General features: G+C 36.7%; 1 protein-coding gene across 2 annotated transcripts in view; it reads right to left on the reverse strand.

Moving 5' to 3' along the window:
• Positions 1 to 1,191: 1,191 nt before the first annotated feature.
• LOC126707967 (uncharacterized) overlaps positions 1,192 to 23,406 on the reverse strand; it is a 32,541-nt gene continuing 10,326 nt past the window's right edge. For both annotated transcript variants that reach the window (XM_050407736.1, XM_050407735.1), the window contains exons 5-23: positions 23,261 to 23,380; positions 18,773 to 18,901; positions 18,537 to 18,662; positions 17,727 to 17,782; positions 17,522 to 17,621; positions 15,481 to 15,598; positions 15,104 to 15,313; positions 14,575 to 14,899; positions 12,589 to 12,682; positions 9,563 to 9,671; positions 9,224 to 9,489; positions 8,982 to 9,106; positions 8,035 to 8,269; positions 5,380 to 5,568; positions 4,979 to 5,262; positions 3,992 to 4,193; positions 3,669 to 3,908; positions 2,105 to 2,190; positions 1,192 to 1,598 (exon numbers count right to left, since the gene is read on the reverse strand). In XM_050407736.1, coding sequence (XP_050263693.1) covers positions 1,442 to 1,598; positions 2,105 to 2,190; positions 3,669 to 3,908; positions 3,992 to 4,193; positions 4,979 to 5,262; positions 5,380 to 5,568; positions 8,035 to 8,269; positions 8,982 to 9,106; positions 9,224 to 9,489; positions 9,563 to 9,671; positions 12,589 to 12,682; positions 14,575 to 14,899; positions 15,104 to 15,313; positions 15,481 to 15,598; positions 17,522 to 17,621; positions 17,727 to 17,782; positions 18,537 to 18,662; positions 18,773 to 18,901; positions 23,261 to 23,380 — 3,171 coding nt within the window. In that variant the 3' untranslated portion in view covers positions 1,192 to 1,441. The remainder of the gene's footprint in view (positions 1,599 to 2,104; positions 2,191 to 3,668; positions 3,909 to 3,991; positions 4,194 to 4,978; positions 5,263 to 5,379; positions 5,569 to 8,034; positions 8,270 to 8,981; positions 9,107 to 9,223; positions 9,490 to 9,562; positions 9,672 to 12,588; positions 12,683 to 14,574; positions 14,900 to 15,103; positions 15,314 to 15,480; positions 15,599 to 17,521; positions 17,622 to 17,726; positions 17,783 to 18,536; positions 18,663 to 18,772; positions 18,902 to 23,260; positions 23,381 to 23,406) is intronic.

The following is a 23,406-nucleotide window of genomic DNA, read 5'->3' on the forward strand; positions in this document are numbered from 1 at the left end:
AACAATCAACCCAAATTCAATCCAACCCTTCCCATCCAAAATAAAAATAAAAAACCCAGCCTTACCCCTCTTTCAGCCTCTCTAATCGTTTCACTAGGTTTCAAATTTTAAAATTTTCCTTCATTTTCTTAGCCTCCAATCATGTATTCAGATTCCTAAACCCACCTAAGCAAACCAACTCAGAAACCCTAAACTCTTGCTTCACTCTCTTAACAATGGTGGAGTCGGTGACTGACAAGAGTCGCCATGGCTCGACTATGCAGCCACAAGACACAGTGGTGGCGGCGCTCATGATTGTTACGACGTGTTGCGGAACGCTCCGATGCTTGCACTTCCGGACTAGGGTTAGGGCACGCTCTAGGTTCTCAGACACCTCGACGGTCACTTGTCAAATCGGACAATCGTAAAGAAATCGTGTCGTGGAAGCGAATCGGGTCATGGTTCGGAGCATCTGGGAGACCTGGCCACTTGCTTGCCCACTTCAGAACACTCAAGTTTGAACCAATTGGCTTCGTCCATCACAACCCAAACTTGCTCCGAGAGCCGAATTGGGTACCCGAGTTCTTCTTCTATCAACTTCTTTTCCAACTCTATTGCCATTTTTTCGAGAGTGCCATTTCACTGACTTGGCCGTTTTGCTTTGAGAAGACGTTTTCTTGGAGAAGGCTTTTGGTGTAGAATGGGGAGAGGAGTGCAGAGAGTTTTTGGTGGGAGGTTGAGTCTAGGAGTCTAACTTTCACTTCCACTTCTATTTCTTAGGGAGTGTTTGGTTGCTGCATTTTCCTGCATTTTCTTAGCAATTAAATGCAGAGGGAAAATATGAGGTTGCAGAAAATGAGTAGAAGGGTTTAAATTTGTTGAATTTTGGATTATTTTATTTAGTGGATGGTGGCAAATTTTTTTTTTTTTTTTAGATTTGATGAAATTTTCCAACCTCGCTTTTTGAACCAAAGAAGGATAAGGGGTGGAGTAAGGAGATTTGAGTTTTTCACTTTAGGGACATTTTGGTAATTTTGATAATTGAGTAATTGGGTGGGTTGGAGTTTATCCCTAATAATTGGGTTGGGTTGAGTTTGGGTTAGAAGCAATTAGTTAAATGAGTTTTAAATACCCAACCCAATTATGCCCACCCCAAACCCACCCATTTGACACCCCCTACCTATCGTTGCTTAGACTAGGGGCAAGAGAGAGTAGCCCACAAAAATTACATTTCTATAAATAGAATTAATATTCAAATTGGAGCATTTCCCAGTGAAAATTGAACTATGAAATCTATCCTCTATACTCCTTGACATACCTCTCTCTAAATGGAGAAAACCTGCACCCTATACTCTATATGACTTTATACAACTTTGAAAATATTTACAAGGCAAAGCAGCTGAAAATTTGCTGAAGCTGAGTTTTATAGTAACATTGCAATGCCTTTTTTAACTTTATGTCATCAGCTTGGCTCGTGAGCCCAAAAAGCATCTGGATCTGGACAGAAGAGGGAAAAATCTTCAATTTCTAGATTTGCAATGTGCCAGTTGACGAAACGAGCTTGTATTGACTTGAATAGCAGAAGGATGGTAGGCAAAAGCCACCATTTATCATCCTCCCTGTCAGCAAATACAATTAAAAGCTTTTAAAACATTTGACCAAAGGAAGAAAAAATTTCTTAAAAAAAATAAAAAAGACGCCAAGAAAGAAGAAAGCTGAAACACCAAAATATAGCCCAATCATTTTTGAAAGAAAAAGACACTTTGGTATTTAAGGCAGAAGTACATATAGGCTGATTTTTATACATGTGAGACCAACAAAACATTTTCATGCAAGATAGTGATTTATGTGATTATTGACTAGGCCACTTAAATATCCTATAGAGCATAGGGTAAGAGTTCAGCCTTGAAAAAAGCAGTTATGTAAGTTCTTATTCATTATACCTACAGAACAGGAAATCAGTTTGCAAACTGTGTTGCTAAACACAGGTCAATTGTGGAAAGATATGAGAACAAGGAAATCTAATCCTGACCTGGGATGTTGTCCTAGATCCCAATTGTGATTTTGCAAAAAATTTGAGTTATTTGCTAAATATGGTTTTGTAATATGAAATTAAAAGGCTCACCTTCTAGTTGTGGATGCACTTGACTTGTCAGGTGGCTGGAGAGAGGAAAATCCATAACGAAAAATGCCACAAAGGAAAGCCACAGCCTGCAGAAGACAGTCATTACATGACACAAGCAAAGATAATAGATATGACCAGAAGATTACAAATATTTACACTATGAGCCTTTTCAACTGAGTTTAGAACTGCACAAATAATAGCCCACTGTCGGCCCAGTAATCATTTATAGCAGGGAAGTAGCAAATGTATCTTTTACATCCCAGTAATCATTTGCAATGACGATATAAAATTGTTCAAGAATGAAAAATAAGTAAATGTGGCAGAAGATTAACAAGTCTGCACTCTGCACAGCACAGTTCTATTGTGCAAATCAGCTTATAGGTTTCATATGACAGATTTTCATGAACTAAACTTCAAAAATTAAAATTATGTTAATATACAAATGTACTTTTTGCTGCAATTCTATCTTTAATTTATACATGTTAACAGATCAAGGGGAAAACTGAGATGTAAGCAAAATAATGGAAATTCAAAAACGAACAAAAAAAACCCCACAATTTTCCTTTTAAACTACTTTTTTTTTTTAAAAAAAAAAAAAAAAAATTCTAGAGCACATTCACCATGCAATTTTCTTTTATTTTAAAACTTTCTCTTAATAAAAAGGGACTTGCCTACAATTTTAACAATACTGACTTAGGGAGTAAGGATAGTGTTATTTTGACGATGTTGGTATGCAAACTTCTCAACTACAGAAAATTATATAATCAATCACCTAAAATTATGATACAACAGTAAGAAGCATGAGTAGCCTGTATCACAAACTATACATAATACATGGCATGAGATGTGTTTCAAGGTTGAAAAATGTCAGAATAGCAATTGTGGACTAAGTTTGGCTCTAAACATGTTTGGAGCCTTGCACTTTAACCCCCAATAGAAGATGACATATGTCATTTTCATGTGCAATGCACATGACTCACTTAACCACACTTAATCCAACCAAGCGTCTGCATTGCACATGACAAGGACACATGTCATCTTCCCATTGGAGGTTGAAGCCTAATGCTCCAAACATGTTTGGAGCCAAACTTAGTCCACAATTGCTATTCTGACATTTTCCCACCTTGAAACGCATCTCATGCCACATATAGTTTGTGATACAGGCTACTCATGCTTCTTGAAAACTTATTCTTCTTCTTCTTCTACAGAAAGCATTACATCTCTTTCAATAGAAGACTAATTCCTATTCATAGTAGAACTTAGATTTCTTAAAACCCTGATAAGAGTTGGACACCTTGGGCTTTTATTACTAAGCCCAACTAAATAACTAAAATTAAATAAAACCCAAAATAAGACCCAATGGACCATTAGCACAGGTATCCAGAAATTAGGAAATCACAAAATTGCCCCTGAAAAGGGCTCTTCTTTATAAAGGTTCCCACGTTATAATAAAAAAATAAGCCAAATTTATTAAGATGCTCCACACTGTCACTGATAGGAAAAAAGCGAGGAAGGCAATTGGTCAAGCTCTTGTTAAAAGTACCAAGTACTTGGTATAACTTACAATATTCGACAGAGATGTAGCATTCCACAATGCATAAATACGTGCAAGTGAAACTCTTCTAGGTTCTTTACTGAATAAGGCATTTAATCCAGCTGGAAAGGGACAAAGTAGCGATAGGGGAAGAATGAGCAACACAGCAAGGAAAGCCCCAAGAGAGATCCAATAGAACTGAAGCAACATAAGGAGGGTGACAGAAAGATCTGACAAAAGCATGACAGTGATTAACAGCTGCAGGCTGTCCTGAAACACAGAAATTTCAAGTATTAGAAAGCAGAATTACTCAGTAAATTGTAGCGGTGATAGACGTATTATCATCAAAGTACCTGACGACCAACAGGTCTTGTATTGTGCAATAAGAGAGAAAGGGGAAAGAGAAAATCCCTTTTAAAATCTAATGATCTCAATGTAACATCATTTAAGAGTCCTCCATTAATTCCCCTAGTTATCCTTTTAAGAGAAAATGCTTGACTTGTCTGAGCCCAAGTTTTCTGCTTTAGACTTTCTCTTGGAGACACAACCTTTTTCCTGAAACATTATTCAATAAATCACCAAAAGAGTCAACTTATAGTTTCATTGTTGGACTAACAAATATATATTCTGGACTAAAGAATCAATAGATCCTTTGATATCGTGGGCATTCACCGGAGACTAGGAGGAGAGAGAAATTGCTATTTATCCTAACCACAGATGATGCCAAATGAATGAAGTATTAAGTCTACCCTTTTGATATTATTGTTGAAAGATAAACTGTTATATTTCCTTTAGACACAGATGAGTTTAATGCCATTAAAAATCTACATCCATAGGTAGTATTATTTGTTAGAATAATGTTTAAATGATTAAATCACCAGTTTCCAACAGTATAAACTTAGGGACAAGTGGTAGTTTATCATGGTTTCAGAGGAGAAGGTCCTATGTTTGAATCTTGTCTCCACCAATTCATTTCTTCTTTTCTTTTCTCTGTTTTTCTTGTCTCTCTACTTAAGGACAAATAATCATATCTACAACATTTTACATCCCCATAAAAAATTTCCTCAGCAACAAACACAGAAAACTGTCTCTGAGGTAGGCTGCATGAATGGCATAGAATAGAAGGCATAGTTGTCTCTTGTCACCAGAGTAAGAAAGTAGGTAATCTACAGATAGTTGCTAGTTGCATGCATCTGAAACAGGTATTAGGTTATATGAACTATTATACGGACAGTTTATGATGTATTAGTCTTGCAATGTGCAAAATCTATGGTGCAGGATGTATAGGAACTGTAGGTAAAAGCTCTGGTTCAAGCAATCGTGCAACCGCTTAAAGTTACCTTGTAGAGTCATCACTACTGTCCAATAAATCAGATTGGAGCATATCTTGAAAATAATAATCACCAAATGCTACCAAAATACCCAGCTGATAGTAACCGGAAGCTGTTGCTTGAAACCATCCGAGCTCAATTTTAACCCCATGGAACTCAAGCTGAGGGTTTGCATGACTATTTATCCAGTCAATAACAGGTATAAGTGCAGAACGGATGGAGCAATGCCTCACTGTCCTCAACTGAGCATTCAAACCAGCAACCAAACGTGTCCAAACAGTTGCTGGGACATGCTGGGAAACAAATATGGTTTTCTTTTTGTCAGATATAAATATTAAAAATTATATTTAGAGACACCAAAAGAGAAATAATTTTGAAGCTATTTAAAAGATCATAAACAACCAAGAGACCTGGCCAAGAAGATTGGTCAACAATGTATCACTGTGAAGATTATAAGGTGACATATAGCTTCCAGCCCCACCAAAAATTATACACATAGGGAATCTCTTCTGAATAATTGATACCATGTCCAATCGCTTCTCATCACCTCCTAGGAAAAAATCAATGTATGCCACCATCAAGTCTGGTGTTGCCCCAACCTGTATTAATGTCCACTCATATTAACTCATGTTAAAGAAAATGAAATTATGCAAAGTTCAAAACTGAATGGAAATCCACACTTCCAAGGGATATTTTGTATATAGTTTTAGTAAAATAGTGAGGATTACAGACACATGCCTCTTGTTTGCTGACTGTACAGGACAAATAGATGAGGTGACTTCCTAGACATTTTAGAAATAATTAACCCCTCCAGAGATAATGGATATGATTAGTATCCACAGTTATTTGACACAGCAAAAAATACAAAATAAAAAAATCTAAAGAGGAAATGAGATAGAATCCAAGGAGTATAAAAACATTTCATGACATTTAGAATGTCCTATAACCTGTAACACTAACGAACATCAGTGGATACAATCAGGACTCTCAGAATTTTTTTTACCTCTTTACAGTTGACCACTTACATTTCAAAAGCCCACTAGCCAATAAGTTGAACAAGAATAATCATTGACACAAGTTGATGGTGGGCATTAATATTGCCATGTGTTCCAAAGAGAATTAATGTTTCAGTGACAATATTTGTGTCGCAGTCACAGTCTCTCAGATTTTATCATATGACTCACATAGGTGTGTGACACTCATAACCACAAAATGTAATGTATGTCCATTAAGCAAAAATCTGGAATCAAGTTTTGGTGTCCTGATTAGAGATGATGTAAAGCAAAAGATAATCAGATGATCCAAACCCATTCAATAAGGTATAGATACATTATTACGTAGTCCATTGTTCCAAACTCATCAAGTGAACACATGGCTTGACTGGGAAAAAGGTAAACAAAGAAGACAAAAAAAGTTGAACTCACTTGAGTAAAAAGATAACTCACAAAATTTAGAAGCAAGTCAAGTCAAAATTTTGAGAAAATATATCAAAATCAAGGCATCAAAGAAAGAAAATTTTTTTCTTCCTTCACATTGTGTTTGGATGAAATAATTGATAATTTTTATAGAAATTTTAAAATCATTGGATTTACAATCCCATCAATTACTAATTTTATTGATTAGCACAATAAAGAAATCATATTCATCTAAACTAAGTAAAAACTACATAAACAATATATAATTATCAAATCTAAAGAGAGTTGGTATCGAAAAAAAAATCTGAAAAATTTAGCCTGAGTCAGCAATGAACACAAGTTATATGTGGAACAATGTGTGACACACAAGAAAGAGTCAACTGGATAGAATGTGGAAATTATACATATTTTTAGGTGGAATTTGTAATCATAATTTTGCCTCTACAAATTCCACCAAAAAGTTCCATGGAAAATAACAATTTCCGTTTCTAACTTGCCAAACTTGAGAATTGCAGATAGCATAATTGAAAATACTGACCTAACCTCAGATTCTGGTCAATCATTCCTAACCCAAACAAATGGTAAACAATTTTGATAGCCTTTGAATCTATTTATTTGAATACACTTTTTATTTGAGAATCTATAACCTCAAATCTTTAGTGATGATATTACCAGACTGAAGAATCATACAACTACCACCAAGCCTTTAGTCTCAAAATTTCAGGATCAGCTATGCATTCTCAACAGGGTAAGCCACATGTATACTTTTTTGCCATTCTATTCTAAGATTGAAGAATCATATATGTAGATATTAGCTACGCATGTATATATCATGTCCAGGTCGTCATGGGTTGCCCCCTGACTAAATCTAAGGTGACTCCCAGCCAAAATATAGTAGACTCTATCAACTTTGGGGTCAAGTGGAGTTTTAAAACACTGGAATATCAATACCTTATCTCACAATAAATCTCAAATAATCCAAATAGCTGGTCTTGCACCACTGCAAACTGGAGGTCTTAATTTTTTTGGTAAGCTCAAATAATCCAAAAGTTCTTTCCTTTCTCTGTTTTAGACTTACAACTATCCCTGGAGGTGATCTTATAAACAAATGGGAAAAGTTTTGGGGGGGGGGGGGGGGGGGGGGGGGGGTGAGGGGGGTGAGGGGGAATGACACAGATATGAGAACTTACTTTCTTGTGAACACCATCCAGTGAGTGGTATTTATTAGGGAGTGCTGAATTAATATCACAGCAAAGTTTTAAACTCCATTTTGATGAATGTTTTAGTTTGTCCATTGGAACAAAATATTTTGGTACCATCGCATTTCTATGTACTGTTTCAAAGTTACTGTTATTTATACATAGTCTGTATATTCATAAAAGAAACCAAAAATATGCAGTCTATACTCTAGGCAGATCATTCCAGGCTGATATGCATATATCATCCAGAACTACCAAAATAGGCTGAAATGGCCAAAACATACTACAGATTGGAAATTTCAGCAAGACAGAAAATAGGGGGGTTGGTATACTGTTTTGCTTGCTGATAAAAAGAATTTCAGCTGTAATTACCAGGTACAAAACTTAATTTAAAACTTTGCATAACACAAATAAATTGGCTCTAAACCAATAAACACATAATAAGTCAAACCTTCATCCCTTTGTATAGGGCTCGGGATCTACATGAGCGCAGACATGAATGGTCATATTCAGACTTCACATATTCCTGAAGGCGATGAATTTTTTTTCTTCGACGCCACTGCTTCCAGGACCAGGCACAAGGATATGCGAGAACTGAAAGTATGCTGTGAACTGACCCTTCCCACCAATCATATGCAGAAACAGAGTTAATCTCATCAATAAACCTGTTAAATGCATCTTCATACCTGCATAACAAGAAGGGTTGTACGTTACAGATAAAATTTTAGGATATAAGACAGAAAATTGATGTTAACATAATATTGTTCTATCTTATGGGCTTCATAGTTTGTACTGCTTTTTAATCAAAAAGTGTCACTAAGAAGTGTATCTTGGAATAAAAACTACTCCAATTGCATGATGCCAAAAGAGCAATTACAGTTTTCTTCCCAACTAAGCCAAAATCATCAGAAAAAGAGTTGAACTCTGATGATTAATATCAAGAAGTTGGCTGAGTTTACTAGGGTCAAGAGGTTTTTCTTGCCATTTGGCCTGATTTTACAAACAATTTCGTTAGTTGACAAGCTTTGCAAACTAATTTGTTAAGTAGCACCTCGAGTCTTAGAAACTCAAGTTTGCTTTAAGAAACTTGAGCCTTTAAGGCTCAAGTTCCATGTGGATTTAGGCTCAAGTTCCATGTGGATAAAAAATCCACATCAGCCTCTGCGAGAGCACCAAAACCGGGTCTCTTTAGACTCAAGTTTCTTCATTAAACTTGAGTCTCTGATTCTTGAGATGTTGCTTAACAAATATGTTTGGCTTTGATGCTACATAATGAAAATGTTAGCAAAATCAGGCTAAATGGCAAAAAAATCCGGGTCAAGACATTCAGAAATATCACATATGACATTTAATCTCAGATTATGCCTATATCCATTTTAACTTGAAATGTTTTCTTACACTACTTCAATAATTGCATTGGGAGGAGAGTAAGGAAGATGCCACGGTTCTCTAAACGTGTTGGGACCCATGAAGTACATTCTGTGAACATGGCTTTGAGTTTCTTCTGCTCTGGTTCCACGCACCTAGGTTTAAGTATATGATAAACAAATCAGATTTGTAAAATGCTGAAGTAGGCCTAGTAATCGCTGCAGGCAGCATAAGCTGAAACAAATGAATGTCTGTTATAATCAACAATGTACCTCTGACAAAGAAAGAAGGTATGGAAAAGGGTGATGACAGTGGTGTTCAATTGAATTTTCCCTGTGATAAGAACCTGACCCAACTACTTTGATTCTCAAAACATTTAAGAACAGAGCTAGAAGCACCAAAATGCATGACAACAGAAGTGCAAAAGGGCAGGGGCCCCCAAAAGTATACATCAGCTCCTCAAGAGGTGTATAGCAATTTGGCATCCTATACTTGTCGGATATACATTTATAGGGACACGATGGCTGACTTACTCCTCCTGAAAAAAGTGCTCTCAAGTGAGACGTGGGCCAAAAGAAAAATGAGAGAGAGAGAGATTATAGCAAAATTACCTCTCACGTATATGAAATTAGCACGGTTGGGAAGAAGATCAAGGGAACATGGTGTGCAAAGATGTTCATCAGAGCCCTCAACATCTTTGTAAGTACCAATGGGGCATTCCTATACAACATTTCATTGCCAAAAGCTTTTATGTAATAATAATAAATAACAGACATAAACAACCAAGGAATATCTAAATAATGTATATGGAGTAAGAAGTAAGACGTGAACATTTATACTTGCTCGATAAATCTTGCATATATAAAATACATGCTACACATGCCCACATGCACACACATACATCTAAACATTTCCAAACATATGAAAGAAGTAGTCTTATTTCATGGCAACCTCAGATCATATGTACTCCTCTCAGCCTAGTAATCTAAGTCATATACTTCCATTTGAGTAATTAATGTTCCACAGTTGAAACCAACAGATAATTACAGTGACTTCCTATAGTTTGGCATTAACATAAGTAGCCCAACCCAAAGGAAACCATGTTGTAACTTCTTAAAACGGTTAGCAACACTTATTGGAATTAGAATAACGAGAGAAAATATGATGGCAGGCTAGAGAGAGTGCTCTTAATGAGACTGATCCTACCTCCCTCGGACAGGTAAAGCTTTTTCCACCCTACTAACCACTTCTCCATCCTTATTCCTTACAAGTATTGGGTCCATAATAGCCTTAGATTTAAACCAAGAGCCATATGGTAATCCAAATACTTCATGGGCAAAGCAGAAACTCCGCACACCAATTTGCTGCTAGCTCCTCAATACCTGGAACCACTCCAACAGGAACCATCTCAGTCTTGGACAAATAAATCTTTAACCCAGAAACAGCTTCAAAGCACAACAATATACACTTCAAATACCCTATTTGATCCAGCTCAGGGTCACATAGAATTAATGTATCATCAACAAACAAAAGGTGAGATATCATTACATGTGCATTCTCCTTCCCTCTTACTTCAAACTACTGACGAAAATGGCCATCAACTGCTCACACCATGAGTTTGCTCAAAGCCTCCTTACTTTAACAAACAACAAGGGGGAAAGTGGATCAACCTAGTGGAGACCCCTCGAGCTATCAAAAAACCACTAGGATTACCATTGATCAATATGGAGAAATGAGCTGTGGATATGCAAAACTAAATCCAGTTTCTCCACCTACTCAGGAAGCCACAGCAAAACTAAATCCAGTTTCTCCGCCTACTCAGGAAGGCACACCGCTCTAACATGTATAACAAAAACTTCTAGCTAACATGATCTTCAGCTTTTTTGAGATCCAACTTACATAAGATCCCTGGGCTACCAACTTTCAAACAACTATCCACACATTTGCAATTAAGGAAGAATCCAGGATCTGTCTCACTTGTGTAAAACATTTTGAGTCTGGGATATTAAACCCCAAACCAACTTCAATATTTTAGTTAGCACTTTAGCCACAATCTTATAGACGCTACCAATAAGGCTGATCGGCCTATAATCTTTAGCATCTGAAGCCCCCATATTTTTTGGAATAAAAGAAACTTCAACAATCAGGCATCCCTCTTCCTCCATTCATTTAGCACCAATAAATGTTTCTTCCATGCTGTCACATCTCCAAAAGTCCCCTTACTCCTATTTCTCATATTGTCTTCCAAGGAGTTGAGTTTCGAAGCCAATATATAACTAAGAGACCCATGGTAGTGATAACTCCCCCACCAATTTCTCACTTTATCCACAAAGCCCTCAGTTCTTAACCACATATTTTCAAATGTAAATAAGCCCTTGCCCTTGTTGATATCATTACCATCAAGTAACAAGGGAAAACAGTTTTTGAATATGATCTTTGAAGAAATCTCTCATTCAAATAGTGAAATTGTTCTTCCAAATCTAGTGAGATCAAACATTTGTCCAACCTGGGCATTGATGGGTGACCATGATCGTTTGACCAAGTTTAAACACCTTCCTCCAATGGTAAGTCCATTAGGCTATGTTCTGAAATAAACTCCAGAAAAATGCCACATCCTTACCATTGTTCTTAAAGCTCATCCTTTTGCTTGGAAAGGAATTATGTTGAAAGCCTCCCCTATGCACCAACCAACTATATACCCTTGCCCATTCTTCCCAAAGCTGCTATCTATTTGCATCTGCATTAGGATCATACACTCCAAAAAAAGTCCATTCAAAACCATCAACCACATTTTGAAATCAAGAATAAACTGAAAAATCACTTACTGCCTCTTCAAGTTTATCTATGACTCTTGTATCCTACATCAGCATAATTCCACTTGATGCTCCAATCTCTAAATGTATTGTCAGCTGTCTAGCATTTATTATGTGTCTTTGACTAGTCAGGCATTGCTTCTCTTATAAATAAGTAATAATCTGAAGAAAACTGGCTATTTTTGACAGAAAATTAATCTTATTTCTGGGGTTACTGACTCCCTTTTCTGCCTTATAGGCTTTATCTGCTGTTTACAGCAAACACGTCATCTTTGCTGCCTTATTCAGGCTGCATCACTATGGTACAAACTGTGGGTGAAAAGATACAGTCTGCCCTCTTGATCAATTTATTGAGAGAGCAAACACATCTTTCCACAATTTCCCTAAATTGAATTCTTGGATGTGTCCTTGAGCCCGTGACACAGAAGGGTTCATCTGGCACTTGAGCATTTGTGCTATTCTCTAAAAACAATTGCTTAGGGAACCTTTTTCTAACCTTTTAAGCCTGTAATAGTAACCTAGAGAGGGGCAGTCACAGTCTTCTCTCATCTATAACGATAAAGAAGAAAAAATTATCCTCATGAAAAAATGAAGATACACCAAGCCTTCCAATGTAACAGCCCTTGATTATGATAAGTTAGTAACAGGTAATAAAATTATGATTGAGAATCTTAAAAGATCAAAGAAAATGTTACAGCTCCTCATAGAATGTAAATGGAAAAAAAATGCTTGTATTACATGACACTACAAGTGATGTAGTTTCTCAATATAACAAGATGGATGCATGTTTTCAATATCAAAGTCAAGTGTTAAAGCAAGCCAACCTCGCAGAAAGTACCATAGAGGCCCTGAGGGCATTTTTTTCCAGTAATTGTGCCCTCCTCCCCATAAAGACCACCATTGTCCCCAGCACCTCCACTGTTAGACATAAGTAATATGCTGTTATTACCTGGACTGGTCTTTTTAAGATCTTTTTAAAACCAGACCAATATTTATCATTCAAGTTTGTCAATTGTAACACAAAGAGTTCTAAAATGATGCCTTCAGGCTAAAAAGGAAAGGTTTTGAATTGAGATAGAAAGGGCATTTAATTGATAAAAAGCATAACAAATAAAAATTTAAGGCATCTTGACAGAAGCTATTTTCTTCTAAGCTGATGCAGAAAACCAAATCTATATGGCCTTTCAGCATTATTTTTTTATTAAACCTTCACTCACTTAACAGTGGCACCATAAATTCTTTAATAGTTCACAGGTAGCTAATTGTTAAGATGATTCAAAGGTTTCTATTTAACACCCCCAACCACCCCCCCCCCCCCCCCCCCCAAAAAAAAAAAAAAAACAAAAAGAGAGAAAAGATGATAAGGATATAGAAATTGTCACATAAAAATCACCATTGGCTGAAACACCAAGACTGCACACACTCGCACACACAATTAAGAGTTTATCCTGATTGATGGGGGTGTCAGAAAATAAAGTCTGCATAAAATTTTAAATTCTTGAATAAACTCCTATTGAGGAATTTCAACAGATAATATGCTATGAGAATTATTTGGATAAAAAATAGTTGACACCATAATAAAAAGAATTCACTTAACATTATCTTTATCATCATGTGAAAAAAATTATTTTTGATAGGTAAATGTGAAAAAAGGCAAAAATACAATTTAAACCCTACAAATTCAGTGAATTGTCATTTTAGTCCACTAAGTTTAAATTTGTCATTCCACTAAGTATAATTTTTTTTCATTTTAGTATGTTATTGTCAATCCTGTCCAGTGCCATTTGAAAAATGCTGTTAATTATTTTATCGTGTGAAATGGCATCGTTTTGAAAGAGTTAACAGAGATTTTCAAACAGCAATGGACAAAATGACTGAACTTACAGTGCTGTAAGACCACAATGACAAAATAGTTAACAGACTACAATGTCTAAATTTAAACTTAGTGGACGAAAATGACAATTCACTAAACTTATAGGGTTTACATTGTACTTTTGCACTTGTTTCTTTTTCTGTGCATGGATTTTTAGACTTCATGGAATCCTGGCACAATACTTAGCTGATTTTCTGTTTCTTTTTTCCTCTTCTCTTCTCTCTTTCTTCTGTACACAACTACTGTACTGGGATTGCTTTTTATTAATAAATTTATTTACTGATAATAAAAAATAAAAAATAAAAAAGATTCCTTTATAGATCAATTTTGGCTTAGAAGAATGTTACAAATTTTGGATAAATTCAAGTTGGGGATTGTCTTTATGTTTCTTCCCACTGTCATGTCCCAGCCTGGGCAACTCCTGTGTTACACAGCAGCTGAGGTCATCATGTTTAATAATCAAGGTCCTGACACAGAGGCAATGGACAAAGTGCTTGCTTGGTCTAGTTGGATGCAATCTCAATATGACCAGGGGAACATAATGTTCAATTCAATATTAGTTTCATCCAAAAGTCTATGGACAGCAAATATATAAACTACAGATATTTACGTATTGCTCCACCATAAAAGGACAATTTTTTTTGGCTGAGAAAAAGGGCATTCTGAGTAACCCTCTACATCCAACCAAAAAAAAGCCTCTACAGAAAAAAATACTCTTTCTATTACTTGTTTTATAAATAACATGCATACTGTTGTGTTGTCAAGTAATGAAATATCGTGGAATAATATATTGAAACAGTTTCATCCCCTAATGCTCATTTCATATTTCAGTTGACAAGGATATAAAAAAATCTGCAGATCTGTCAGCACAAGTACATGCACTAACCTTAAATTTATCTACCAATATGTAAGTCATTTATCATAATAATAGGCATACCGACTATTTATGGAGCCATTTATACTTGCAACTGGAGTATATTCATCCCCAACATCTATCTTACACCAGTGAAAATGAACTCTCCCACCCCCACCCCCACCACCGCCTAGAAGACCACCGTTGCCCCCAACAACAGATAAAGACGAGTTCTCTGAAAGCCTAAGCTCTTGAAGGAAAAGGAGGACTGTCCCACCAGAAGCTCCACCAAGTCCACCAATCAAAGAACCATTTCCATTTCCTGCCATTCTACGAAAGCTTTCACCATCAGCCCTCAAAGATCCATAAATATCAAGCCTTAAGAGCGGCCACTGGATGGATCCCATCACTAGCAAACATGAAAAATGAACTCTTAAACATTATAAAGGTGGTGGCATTAAAAGATACAAGATCTAGGCATAACATTTAACTTACATGTTATTGATGTAAAAAGTGGAGGCTCATTAATTTTAAACATAACACCTCCCATTTACTTAATCAAAAGGCAGGAGAACGTTTTGGTGGAAAACTGGGGTTAATTTAGAAACATTACCAATCATTCCTCCTCCAACCACATGTCCGTACAACTGATTAGGGCCTTCAGTTCCACTTCCCAATTCACAGGGGAGATCAGCATCACCATATTTGTTACCTCCAGTGCTCACCCTCCCATTGAAATACCCAAAGCCCCCTCTGCCCCCATGTCCAGCACCACTGCCAGCTCCATTTGAATAGTTTCCCTTTCCAATACCTCCACTGCAACCTGGAAAAGGACCTCCGTCTATTAAAGAAAAATATGTACAGCAAATCCTTTTTCCAAGAAATTGACAAGTTGTTAGTATGAATGCATTATGACCTTGCAACAATGGAACAGAAAAAACAAGGAGTCAACAATCTAAACAACTTTATTCTTGCAATACACTCTTGTACCTAATTCTGAAGCAGTCATCACACCACCAGTATCAATAATGACAGTCCGTGCCCTGTGGATGTGAATAATACTTCCTCTGATAAGTCCATTCACAAGAAGGTCCTCAACACGACAGATCTGTCAGGGGTCAGAAGATACCATTGCCTGTTACATAATGATACATGCAACAATACAAATTGGTCTTCTTATGGTAACTTGTCATTAAACACATGTTCCAGGCAATAGCTTTAAAGATACAAGAAGCAATTAGCAACATAAAAAGGTCTTTGAGAAGAGAATAAAGACCAATAGCAATCCAAATATGGGCAATGGGCCAAAAACATGGATCCTAACTTGAATAAAGATATCCAAACTCGATTCAATATATCACCATTTCTTTATTAAAAGCAAAAGTAATGGCAGTGGTTGGGTATGAAGAGCTCAATGGAGGGCACATGATGCACAAAATTAGGAGATGATTAAATGTCTCCCTATTCGCCTTGCACATACAGTACCAACACCTCCTACTACAGATCCTAAGTATGCTGATTGGATAGCGGTTGGTGCACAGATTAGGAGTGGTTTGTGGAACAGTATGAAGAGCTGTAGTTTAGCTTTTTGGCCCACTGCAAAACTTGTGTAAGAGTTGTATTCTAGTGTTAATAACCTCCAACATATTTATGATCTTCATCAAAACTACTTCCCCATTACTCTTAATGATCTCTCTTTAGAGGATTATTATGCAAAGTTTAGACTTTAAAGGTATACATAAAGAACTTGAACCTCTACCAACGTATCTCTACTGATAATAAAAAGCTAAGAGACTGTATGCGTGTAGCTTGTTTTCTCTCTGGTTTACCTCCAACTTTGACCCAGTGGAGACATATTTTGCATGGTAAGGAACTTCCATCTTTAGGCAAAGTATTTAGTTGACTTAGACAAACCTCCTTATTTGAGTCTAATTCTATTTTACTATCCACTGAGAAATACGCATTTTCTGTTGGTATGGGAGGGTGGTAGATTCTCTAGATGTGGCTTATGGAGGTCGTGGTTGTGGAGGTCAAGAAGAAGGGGGAGTCATGATAGAGGATATGATCCTCACAAATGCACTTATTGTCATGGAGAAAGTAATATTGTAGATTTCTATTGGATTTTTGTTGGGATCTGCATTGTAAATCACTCAGCTCATCAGGTCAGCCTTCAAGAGGAAAAAACATACTTCACATCAAATTACACTGAAACATCAATAGTATCCATCCTTGAGGAAAAGTACCGTTAGTGTCCATGCAGTCTAATTTTGTTGAATCAAATTCAACAGCTACTTTGGTTCAGACAATGGAAAGTGGTATGATTGCTACTAGAGCTCAGTAACTGATAAGTTTACCAAAGCTTTGTGTAAGATTTGTTTGGATGTGTTATGTAACAAGCTGGGACTGTATAATATATACATCCCAGCTTGAGGGGGAGTGTTATAAGTTTGTATTAAGTTAGAGGCAAAAGAGCAATATCATTGTAATCACCCAGATATATAAATAATATGTGCGTTTGGGTAAATAATTGTGCCCTAGACTCACTTCCCAAGACAATAAACATCTTACAGATTAAATTGTAAATGATGTTTTAAGGTCGTTGTTCGACTGTTGAGGCTACTCTACTCTTATCCGCACTCTCAGCTTTTGGAATTTCTAGATCTACTTAATTTTAGATCTCAATTACCTTTGATTTTTTTGGGTTTCTCTTGTATATTCCAGTACATTAGGATATTCCCTTTCTTTTAATAAATTTTATTTCTTTTTTTAATAGATTAGATAGGTAAACAGCACTTCATCATGTGATACCTGTATACAATTTAAAACATCAAAGCGCATATTGCTGCTAAAAGAGTACAATGGTCAAATTGAAACTCTTATTTGCAAGGCTCATGACAATGATGGCCAGCAAACAATATCAGAATTCCATAATGGAGCCACTTGGACATGAGTTTTCCAATGCGTTAATTTCCTTATAACACAATATGATTGATGCTGGGAAGGTTAAAAGTGATAAAAATGTGACTCTTACTTGAAGTGAAAAGGAGAGTGTATAATTGACATGGCAGTCATCTGGTGGAGTTATCAAATCCACAGGGCATGTCTGACTCTCACAAAGAGACTTTGTTACCCTACAAAAAGGTATTCAAATTTGAAGATTTGGAAGATCATCCAATACAAAATCAAAGAAACAAAATCAGAAGTCCTTAAAAAATGAATCACAGCTTCATACTCACATGCTTCTACCAGCACTATCATCCAATGGAGCCTGAAGTAAAGAACCAGGGCCAACCTGTCATGAGCAAGGAATTTTAAGAAAGCTTCAACTAAAGGGAACCCAAAAAATTAATCAATTAAACAGGCATGAAATATAGAGACTAATACATAGAAAATTTCCATACATGAGTTGAACCAGTACAAACCCACAAACAGAATTAGAAAGCTGTAAAGGAAGGTCTAGAAATCTTGGCATTAAATGGGAAGAAGATGTGGGGTTCTTTTTTTTGAGGTGGAGGGGGGTTATCTTTCAGCTAGTTATGTTCTCCAATATAAACATAAATAAATAAAAGGATAGGGTAAGAAGTACTTCCATGATCTGAAAAGCATTTTCTTTTATCACTAACAGGTGAACAAAGAAACTGTATTTCACTCGCATATTTGATATTTGTCTTCCTAACAGGAAATGCTATCTTTACCCCCCCCCCCCCCCTTTTTTAGTCGAGGGGGATCTATATACCTTTTTTGTGAGTGTGTGTGTGTGTGGGGAGGGGGCGGGGCGGGGGGAGAGGGGGGGGGGGGGTGGTGGAAGAAGGGTGACACAAATTCTGAATTCTGTTATATTCTATAGTATATCTATATGCTTTTCCTATCACTTGTAGCAGGCTCATAGCAAAGCCATATTTATTTTGCACATCTACTTTGTGTTGGTGTCTATAACAGAAACCAGGACCCTGAACAATTATAAGAAAACCTTTTATTAGGTGGAAAAAAAAAATGTAAACCTCAAAATTAAATATATGCCAGAAATGTTTATGTTAATGACTTACAGTTATGTTATAAAAAAGAGATAGGGAAAGTCGCTGCGCTTTGATTGCATCACCATGACCAGTCAATTTTAGCAGTCCTTGACCATACACACCCAAGTTCGCATTTGAACTAATAACAGAGTATTCCTGTAAACGATAATGATAATATGTCCCCAATTTTCAATGAACCCATGAAAAAGATTGTGTTAATAGACAAAACACAATCAATTATATTAATGGACTTAAAACCATATTACCCTTAGAACAACCAGATTCCTGACTTCAAGGACAGAAGCAGTAACAATGGTATTTCCACCGCCATCAATTTGAATTTTGGAGTTCCACATAAGTAACATTTTGACGGCAACTCTAAATGCACCAAAAACCTTCATTTATAAAATGAGAATACTTTAGACCATCTATAGTAACTATGACATATACCTTCAAAGAGCTAGAAATCACAGTAAAAACTGTACCTTGACAAACATAAGGCTGTTTTCTCAAAAAATTAAAATAAATGCAAGGCAGTCTTTAAGAGGACAGAAAGAAGGATTTAGAATGAAAATAAGTGAATGATTTGCAAGTGCTTTCCCCTTGATTTTATAACTAATCATAGCAATAATATTTGCAAGTGACATTACCACAAGCAAGTAGTTATATCCTGATAATCATATGAAAAATTATGACAAATACATGTGTTAAATTACTAATTGTCCCAAAAACTTAAACTATTGAGGTATGGTAAATTTAATCATTTAACCACATAATTCTAACACTCCCCCTCACGTGTGGGCCGAAACTACCATTGTATGAGATTTTATATGGGAGGTAAAGCGGAGAAGACAGGGATCAAACTCAGAACCTCTTGCTCTGATATCATGTTAAATTACCGATTGTCCCAAAAACTTAAGCTATTGGAATATGATAAATTTAATCATTTAACCACACAATTCTAACAACATGCTTGGACATTCTGCTCCAAATTTCAAGAGTATAAACATACAACATGTGACTGGGAGAAAAAGAAAAATTCAAATATTTACATGACAAGTTATATTAATATGCACAATAAATTAAGCTTTTCATACCTCTTCCTATGCACCACCATAGACAAGGGTTAGACAATATATACAGGGAGATATTAAACCCTGAAAGGTTAGCATTGTTTTTGTTGGAATGTATGACACTTTCCACAAAGGTTATTTTTGTTTATTGTCTGGAGTAAATCAAAGGATAGGAGTAATCAATTATATTGATATGACATTCAAAATATACATGTAATAAATTGATGTTTGAACTATTTTCAATGGTTGGAAGACTCAACAATGCACTCTTAATTAACAGTAATCTTCCCCCTTTTGACTAATATAGCTTTGTCCAACCCATTAATCTACTCTACATCTTCTCCATAACAGAATTCCACAATGCAATAGCCTTGAAGGACAAGCCCAAAGGCATACCCAAATAATTCATTGGAAAACTCCCAATTTTGCAACAAAGAAAATCAGCCAACTCCTCCAGTCCCCTAACATCTCCTTCCGAAACTGCCTCACTCTTATTCAAATTAACTTTCAAACCTACAGCCTCAAAACAGTTCAATACCATTATAACATAAAGAAGTTGATTCCTCTCATCATAGAATAGTATCATATCATTAGCAAAACACCAACATTGAAGCTAGAAATGTAACCCATGGCTCCATCCTACGCAACATCCTACTCACAACCTCCATTATCTAGATAAAAGGCAGAGACAAGAGGGGATCACCATGCCCTAAGCCCCTTGAACTATCAAAAAGACCCATAGGAGAGCAATTGACTAAGACTGAGAACCGAAATGTCGTAATGCACATATGAATCCAACCTCTCCATCTTGTACCAAACCCCATCCTCCCAAGGAAATTAAGCAAAGTTCCTCAACTAACATGATAATAGGCCTTTTCAATATCCAACTTACAAATCATACCTAGAATCTGATGGGTCTAAAAAACATAATTTTTAAAGCCCTACTCTTTCTTGGGATTAATGCAATAAACAAGGCATGTAGAGATTTCTCAAACTAATAAGAATCATAAATTTCTTTAAAATAATGCCATAATATCACGTGCAAAAACTAACAATCTGTTCATGGATCACCAATTCCTTGATATAGACCGTACAATCCACCTTCAGACAACTAACATGATGACTGAAACAGCCTATGCAAAAATTTAGTGTTGCTATCACCTTCCTTTAGCCATACAGCAATATATTTCTGCCTCCATGAAATTTTTTCCAACAGAGCCAGCAGTTCCACTTCGATTTTTAACTCCTCTCTTATGTTGGCCATAGACTTTTGCTTGTCCATAGACTAGGCAAGAAAGGGGACTTAAATTCTCCCTCTACTTGGTAGCCACAATTTCTATCATTATTCATGAAGCCCCCCTTAGCCTTTTCGTCATTATTGGCAAGAACTCGCATCCCGTGATTCTTTCTGATTGCATCCCATTCTCAATTCATCTACTCCCCCCCCCCCCCTTCTCCTCTAGTAAGGTTGAACCCCAGGGATGTCACATCACTCCACTCCCATAAACTAGTAGCGAATCTCCTCAAACAACGTTTCCCACCCTCAACCACCCTTTCCTTCCACTCAAACTGTTCCTTGATGGCCACCACTGTGGAATTTGGTCAACTCTAGGTAATATCCACGAAGATTTGCATACAAAATTATATGGATAGCCCAAAAACCGCCCCAATACTGCCTAAAGAATAACTCCTTCAACTTATAGGATTTTGTTGCACGTAATTGGCCTACAATCCATTTCAGTCCCACTAGCCCCACCAATAATTCCCCAACTATTCTACTCTTCTTTCGCAAATATTGACGGGGTTACTTCTGCCTACGACAAATTGACTGTCAACAGTTTTTCTATCAATTGCAATTAACACCCAACCCCATCTGGAAATGGGTTGTTGTCGATGTTAGTGTTGGCGACTCCTAATGGTTGTGCTACTGGTTGGGGTGGTGCTTGGTGTGGGTGTTGGACTGGTTGGAGGGTTGGGATGGTCCTTGGTTTTGGTTATGGTTGTGGTTTAGTATTTAGGTTTAGATTTGACCCTGGGACAAAAGATGTGGGGCTTACGGTATATGCATTTTGGTAGTTCCAAGGGAAACAATTGGTGTCTATGTGGGCGGAAGGGCCATACTGGTGTTGGCAGAGGATATTGAAGAATAAGGTGAGTAGGCAGTTGTGTCATGGGGCTGGAGTGGAAGTTGTGAGGCATGCAACTGGGGCAGATGTGGGGGACTGAGGAGGGACTAGGTGCAGAGAAAGGGGTGGGTGCATGGGTGGGGGCCACTTAGTCTCACCCATGCTTTTGACAAAATGTTGCCCAAGATCATGTGACAATAAAATCATTATGTCTTTTTCTTTTTTTGTCATGCAAGCTTATGATAAGAATCCAAGCAACTCTTTCAAAGCAAAATCTATATAGCCAATAGCGAATCTCATTCCTTCACTAACAGCCAGAGATGCTTTGCAGTATCAACTCCGGTTGCCTTCCAACATTTTCAATCATTGACTGACCAATATTTTTCTCTTCCTATAATTCACACCAATGCTACAATGCTTTTAATCCAGAAAGGGAAAGCCCTGTCACATGTTTTTTATCAAAACATCCCCAACGTACAAGATCTCAAGGCCGAGCTAGAGGAATAGTAGTAGTCTTGAACTCATTGGACTTTGGTTTGATGGTAAGTGCCCTCAACCTAAAGAAATGTGTCGCGAGTTCAAATTAGAAAATATGCCTCCCCAAAATTGGGGGTAAGGCTGCCCACCAACCACGTCTCCTATACCCCGTACATGTGAGAGCCTAGTGCACTGGGTACAGCCTTATTTTTTTGCCAAGATACCCATGAATGGCTTTTCAAATCATAAGGCTTATTATTTTGGGAACCCAATTTTCAATACGAAGACAAATATAACAAAAGTAAACAAACATATACTCTTGCAAAAAACTCAGCTCAACTCAACTCAAAAGCATCTCATATACACGTTTTAATACATTTTGTAGGTTCCCACTTTACAAGAGAAAAAAATATGTGCTATCAACTATTAGAAAACAAATTTGTAACAGTTAGGCTCCAAGTACTCAAATAAATAGCTTTGAACTTTGAGCAACATATGGAGAATTATTTTGCACTTCTTGCGGTGGCAAATGATGAAAAATGAGATGGTCCAAATGTTTCCTTTCAATCTAAAAAGAACCTCCAAAAACAAATAGGACAATACCTAATGAAAAATTTTGAAAACAACAATTTTCCCAAAAAAAAAAAAAAAGTGCTTACAAAATAGATTACCATTATTTGAAATTCTCAAAACTAGTACCCAAAATATTTTATGTCCCAAGTTGAATAGATTGTAAGACAATGATCATAGAAAAAATTTATAGTTCTCTAGTATAGCCCTCATATATTAGGGTTGTGCCCCTCTTTTATGTTTTTATTAATTTAAATTCACTTATCAAAAGATAAAGATAAGTTGTTGAGTATTGATATTCTAAAGATGCAACAAGACAGTTAAACCCCAAAAGGGGGTTTTGGTGTTGTGTTGTGGGGGGTTGGGGGGGGGGGGGGGGGGGGGGGTTGGGTTTAAGGTGGGGTGAAGCTCAGCAAGAAAAAACTCAAGTTGAAGTCTCTTGTATTAACTATATGGGTCATCTACAAGAATTACAAAAGCACCCAAAAAAAAAAAAAAGTTAACATACCTTTATGATGGAATCGCTCATCAAAAGTTCCTCGGCAACAAGCTCAAATTCAGAGACTGGATACTTAGACAGTCCAAATACAATGGTCCCTCCACGATAGAGACTAATTTGGCCCCTCACCTTCACAAGCAAAGATTTAGAGATGA

This window comes from Quercus robur, chromosome 12 (genome assembly GCF_932294415.1).
Source record: "Quercus robur chromosome 12, dhQueRobu3.1, whole genome shotgun sequence".
Classification (NCBI taxonomy): domain Eukaryota; kingdom Viridiplantae; phylum Streptophyta; class Magnoliopsida; order Fagales; family Fagaceae; genus Quercus; species Quercus robur.